The 6,000-nt window shown below is 35.7% G+C and overlaps 1 protein-coding gene across 2 annotated transcripts in view; it reads left to right on the top strand.

Annotated features, from left to right (window-relative positions):
- The window catches only part of SPTLC3 (serine palmitoyltransferase long chain base subunit 3), a 307,205-nt gene that overhangs the window by 212,819 nt on the left and 88,386 nt on the right, over positions 1–6,000 (top strand). For both annotated transcript variants that reach the window (XM_053712140.1, XM_053712139.1), the window contains exons 8-9: positions 1–214; positions 1,232–1,358. The exon at positions 1–214 is cut by the window's left edge and continues 6 nt beyond it. In XM_053712140.1, the coding sequence (XP_053568115.1) occupies positions 1–214; positions 1,232–1,358 (341 nt within the window). The remainder of the gene's footprint in view (positions 215–1,231; positions 1,359–6,000) is intronic.

The following is a 6,000-nucleotide window of genomic DNA, read 5'->3' as shown; positions in this document are numbered from 1 at the left end:
AGGTTCTATAGTTCGTCTTCCGGAGGTTGTTTATTTGAAGAAGAAATACAAGGCCTATCTTTATCTGGATGAAGCACACAGTATTGGTGCTGTTGGGCCAACAGGCCGAGGTGTAGTGGAGTACTTTGGAATAAACCCTTCAGAGGTTGATGTACTGATGGGTACTTTTACCAAAAGTTTTGGTGCCATTGGAGGATACATTGCTGGAAAAAAGGTAATTACATTTATTAAGTATTGCCATAGCATTCTATTTGTTTCATTTTACAATCTCTACAAATGATTTTAATTTGATAAGGACCATTGGGACTCCTTAAAGCCCAGGACCGGATGGTGAAATGATCTGTAGGTTTCCCAGACCTTGACAATAGTGCATGTGTAGGGAGCCAATCGGTTTCGTGAAGCACTCCAAGCCAATTAGGGAGGCTGTACTATAACATAGTTTAACATTTTTGACATGAAAAAGACTCTGGTTCTAAAAGGGACATAAAACAGAGTGTTAAATAAAAAAAAAGCTTACAATAATGCTTTTTACTATGTTATACATTTGCAACAGCACTACAGGGCAACACTGTTTTCACATTCGGCTGCTATAAAGTGCTCCAGATACGTGTATGCTCTTTAACAAAGAATAACATGAAAACAAAGCAAATTTCATAAGAGAAGTCAATTGGAAACTTTTTTTTCCTCTGAATCATGAAACACACATTATGGGGTTTGTGTCACTTTTTAATGGTTAATGAAGGTGGAATTCTAGGTGTACTGATTTATAGATTTGAGAGAATTGGTAGAGAATAAGGTCTGATCTGGATGGACCGTGCAGGATCATTTAGGAGTATGTGTTTTTGACTTACCAACCAGTAATCAGCTGATACTTGAGTAATAGCTTTGCACAAACACCTCTTGTTAGTCTCAATGTCATTTTAAACAACTACGTTTTTAACTTTTTTTTTTAATGGAAAAATGTTTTAACATGCGGATATTGTTTTTTCTTATGCACAATACAAATGCTTTATGCCCTTGTCAGCCAATTTACATTATGTTAAGAAATTAAAAGGCTTAGGAGGTGGGTGTGGTTGGTGCTAGACTTACTGGCAGTACTGATTAGCTTTTTTGGGAAAGCAGGATCTAAGTGACTGCTTTACTGCCTGCAAGTCTGTGGCATAAATAAAGATAATTAAAGAATGACAATTCTAAATTGTAATGAAAGATTTAAACATGTTTTTATGTGCAGGATCTTGTGGACTTCCTAAGGACGCATTCGCACAGTGCTGTTTATGCAACGTCAATGTCCCCTCCTGTAACAGAGCAGATTATCAGGGTGATGAAGTGCATCATGGGACTTGATGGAACAATGACAGGTAAGATACACTGCTTTTAAATTGTATTGAATTAACAATGTAAAAGCATCATTCACAACTATATATTGAGGATTAACGGGTAAATTATTTCATTATCATGTTAAGGTTATGGCTGCAGTTATTATGTGACTGCCAAATAAGGCCTCAATTTATTGAAAAGCTATGCTTAGAAGCACTTTATGGTAGCTACATTTTTTTTAAATTAGTAGTGCATCATATTAACTGTTTCTGTTTTCTTGTCTGAGATTTTAATCCACAATTTTGCAATGTCATCAAAATGATGGCACCACCACAGCTAATCTAATATAAACGGTCAGATTACGAGTGGAGCGCAAAAGCATGCAAGCATATTTGAGCTCCACCAGCGCACGTAATTGCATGGAAGCTTTGTGCAATCGAGAGACACGGTATGAGAACCTAGCGCAGCGATAGGGGTAAGTCGCACAATGTTTTATATGAATATATATATGTATGTGTATATACAGATATCAAAACATAAATTTATATTTTCAGTGCCGCTCACTTTAACCCCTCATAACTGCTTTTTTCAGTTATTTTAATAAAAAATAAAAATGCTACAATTTTTATTTAATAAAAACTACACTACATATTTTGGGGGTAATTGGGGCACATTTGGAAAATTAACCAGAGAGCTGATCACTGGTTAATTTGCGGAGGGCTAATTGCTACCACAAGCTTGTAATGGCTGGTCATTTATCGTGCCTCCGTGGATGGGCGAATTTGCCCATTTACGGGCATGCGATAAATTAGCACTCCACTTGTAATCTAGCCCAAAATGTTTAATATATGGAAATAAAACAATATTGCAATATACATGGAGTATTTATTTTGCCAGCGTTTGTTGCAAGATATCTCCATCTTAGTTAAGTATTGTGAAATGTTTTAAACTACCCTGCGACATGTTACATAGACCTGTCCCTAATTGGCTACTGAAAAGAAGACAGGAACACGGATTCCACCAAGCTTTTTAAGAGGTTTAGCTCTTAACTGCTCTAGAGCTGCAAAACCTTGCAAATGATGCAAATGCAATAACAGTTCACTTTTTTTTTTAATATTTGTTTCGTATACAGCTATTGTGCAATGGCAGTTACTAATTGCTGATATAAGCAATGCATGTGTCCTTTAAAAAGCATTGGCATTATGTCAGTTATCTTTCAGTTGTAAACCTGTCTTGTTAAATGTCTTGTTAAATGACCATTAATACCGTGTTGATAATCTACCATTAGCTTCTACTACTAGTGAACTAACCCCGTGTGTATTGAAATAGTCACTTTTTTAATGTCTGCGTGTTGCTCAAAACTAACAGAAATGGCTTTATTTTAAACAATAAATTCAAAGCATATGTTCATTTCACCCTAAGGCTTGGAGTTGATTTATTAGCAGTGGCTGAAACTGTGCTTCTGACTTTTTTTTTTTTTAAATGACAGTAGTTTTCTTCACTGGTGCTTTTGAACACAGAAGTGCAGACTTCCATATGTGCCCTTGATCTCTAAATGTTTTTAGCACACTGTCTGCTTTGCAGTTTTTCAGATTTCCTCTTGATCTACATTGACTTCAGTAATATACATTGATTTTTTTTTTATAGTTATCAATTGTATATCTGTTTTAGTAATAATAAGGATTTTCTGATCTAATTAATGAAGTGTACGTAATATTAAAGAACATGCATTACAATGGTAAAAAATGTAAATTTATTCTTTTAATTATAGAGATACTATTTTATTAAAAACCTGCTTATGAGGGCATTCACTGGGCTTTAAAATTAATCCTCATTTCACTGATTTTAAATCAGATATGCTATCCGGATACTATACTTGGCAACTGTCCCGATTTTACTGGGACATGCTAGGGTTATGGCTTCCTGCTCTGTGATATGATTGTCCTGCATTGTAAAAATCTGTGCCCTGGGATGTGGACTTAGTGTGAAAATTATATAGGAAACAAACACAGGGTCTTATGTATGTATCTGTGTGCCTAATCTGAGTCATCCTAACTTTACATCAGTACTGCTTGGGGTCAAGTCCTACTAAAAAAGTGTGGGAATCACGATTAATATTGCTTTACACACATACACTGTATTTATATGCATATAATCTATACACTTTGGTTAATGAAAGTAAATTAAAACCAATGAAGGGTTGAATAGTTGCCTTTGGGCCGGAGACGACGACTCCTGTCACAGAGTTTCACCCACTTAAGGTGCAATAGTCCTCATTCTGCTGAGGGGAGCTAAATAACCCTAGAGCAAGCCACACAGAAATGTAAGCACCATGTATCCCACACACTGTGGGGTGATAACACAGCAGGACCTCTGACAGGCTTGCATTTAGTGTATTCTATGAAGTACTACTGTCCATTACTAGAGGGTCTCACTATCCCTCTAACCAAACTGTGCTCCAGCTCCTCCCACCTGCAGCAGCAGTCTTTACTAAAGTTTTTCTGTTCTTTTTCCAGGGGAAACTTAGTTCCACCTGCAAAAATAGTACAGGAACTCCATTCCCATGCTTTTCCACTGGACTTGACCCCTGGTACAGTTGATTGATACAATAATCTATCTGGTTTGATAAACTGGCATCTGTGAATCTCCTGTAGTTAACAGAATAATACACTAGTTAATATTTAATTATCGTGTGCAGTTTATATTGGATTTTTGAGATTGAGCAGAGGGGGGTACTACAGAATCCCTAAGCAGACCTGGTTAATACTTCCAGAGCTTGCTTACATAAACTGTTACAACTTTCCTTTCAGCGTGTTATAGTTTCTATTTGACATGTATTTCAGCATGTGTGTTTTTATCAGCAGATGGGTTTTTTTGTTGTCCATCTTTCCTACAGTTATAATTTCAAAAACAGGGGCAGAAATATCATTGTCCAGATGGACAAGATAGTGAACCTGCTCATCTAGGATAGCAAATTATCATTGCATGAGTGTCTAATTGTGCAACACTGCCCCCTACTCTTCTGCAACCAGTTACAAGGTATCACCCTGATCAGATTAGTCTGGAGTGATTTAAATCCACCAGCTGAGGCGATGTAAATTGTTTCTTAAACAGTAGTTTTACCACTTTGCGCTGTTAGGATGTTCCATACCGTCTTAACAGCACTGAGCTTTAACGCCATTAGGACTTATATGGCGTCCTGCAGCCTCCTCCTTTCAGGAAATGAAAAATCTAACTGGTGGGGTAGATAGCAGTCTAGGCAGCCCCCCATGATCCAATCCTGGCCTAGTAATCACGTGATCCTATCAACTATTGCGCAAATTCATTTTTCCAGCAAGTGTTTACATCGGAACAATGGTCTGATGTTATACACTCGATGCTGGCCTGAAGGGGTTAAACTACTGCTTCATACATAACAGTAACAGGCTTGCATGAGTGATCCTGCAGCCAATAGGGACATTTGCCATTTAATAAATATGCCAAAAAGTATAAGTATGAAGATACAAATTGAGTGCATTGGGGAGAAAGTAGAGACAGCAGGAAAAAATACATATACTGAAATATCCTGCATTCTTGCTCAGAGCGCTCATTAATCAAAGTTTGAGTTTTAATTTTTTTATTTTTTTTATTCATACAATGCCCATAATATAAAGAATCCAAGAATCCTCGATCTATACTGTATATGCTCTTTATTTCTAACTATGTAAGGAGCAGTTTACAGTTTTGAATAGAGTATAGACTTTAAAAACATGGCCTTGCTGACATGACTTACACTGGCTAGTTCAAAAATTTGTGTCAACCTAGAAACCTTATAAATGCATTTGCATTAACTTCATCTTAGTACTGCTGACAATAGTTAAAGAGCCAAATACAGTAAATAAATCTGTTACTGTAAATAAATCTGTTACTGTAAAATAATTCTATTTTAAATACAAATGGTTTACAAATAAAGGTACAAATGAACATAATTTATTAGTTTATATTGAAGTGGTATAGATATGTAAACAGTTGCTCTTTTAATTTACCAGTAGGGGGCAGTCTTTAACAAGCTGTTTAGCGTTGTTGAAGTTGTCACATTACTGTGAAATCTTGCTCAAGCAGCATTTTCTTTTGCAAAAAGATTGTAAATACTTTGCCCATAAATATATTTTAGTATGCATAAATAAACCATATTTTTTTATTAAAGTCATATAGAAAAGGTCATGGGATGAATCAGTAATTGCCAATTGCTAAACAAATTGGAAATGCTTTGATAAATTCCATATACATAAGTGTACCATATTTTTCTCCACTTGTTAAAATGCATTCACTTGTGCAATCATCATGCACCAAATTCTCTCTTTAGCCAGACTACCATCCACTAACCTTATCAGCACAATAAAGCTACCTTTCTTAGAATCCTATTAATAGGGGAAAAAAAAAAATAATAGTACTTTTAAACCCATTATTACACAGACGCTCACTGTAGCCTCAGAAAAAAAGTCATGACTAACTTAAAAGACCAGTAAATACAGTAGATTTGTATAATTAAAAAATGCATCATAAAAAAAGACAATGCAATAGCACTTAGACTGAACTTCAAACGAGTAGTAGGTTTTTTTTCTGACATAATTATGTCTATTTCCACTTCTTCTGTGTCATGTGACAGCCATCAGCCAATCACAAATGCATATAAATATATTC

The sequence above is a fragment of the Bombina bombina genome, chromosome 4 (assembly GCF_027579735.1).
Source record: "Bombina bombina isolate aBomBom1 chromosome 4, aBomBom1.pri, whole genome shotgun sequence".
Taxonomy (NCBI): Eukaryota; Metazoa; Chordata; class Amphibia; order Anura; family Bombinatoridae; genus Bombina; species Bombina bombina.
The sequence above is the reverse complement of the archived record's forward strand: the minus strand, read 5'-3'. Positions and strand labels throughout refer to the sequence as shown.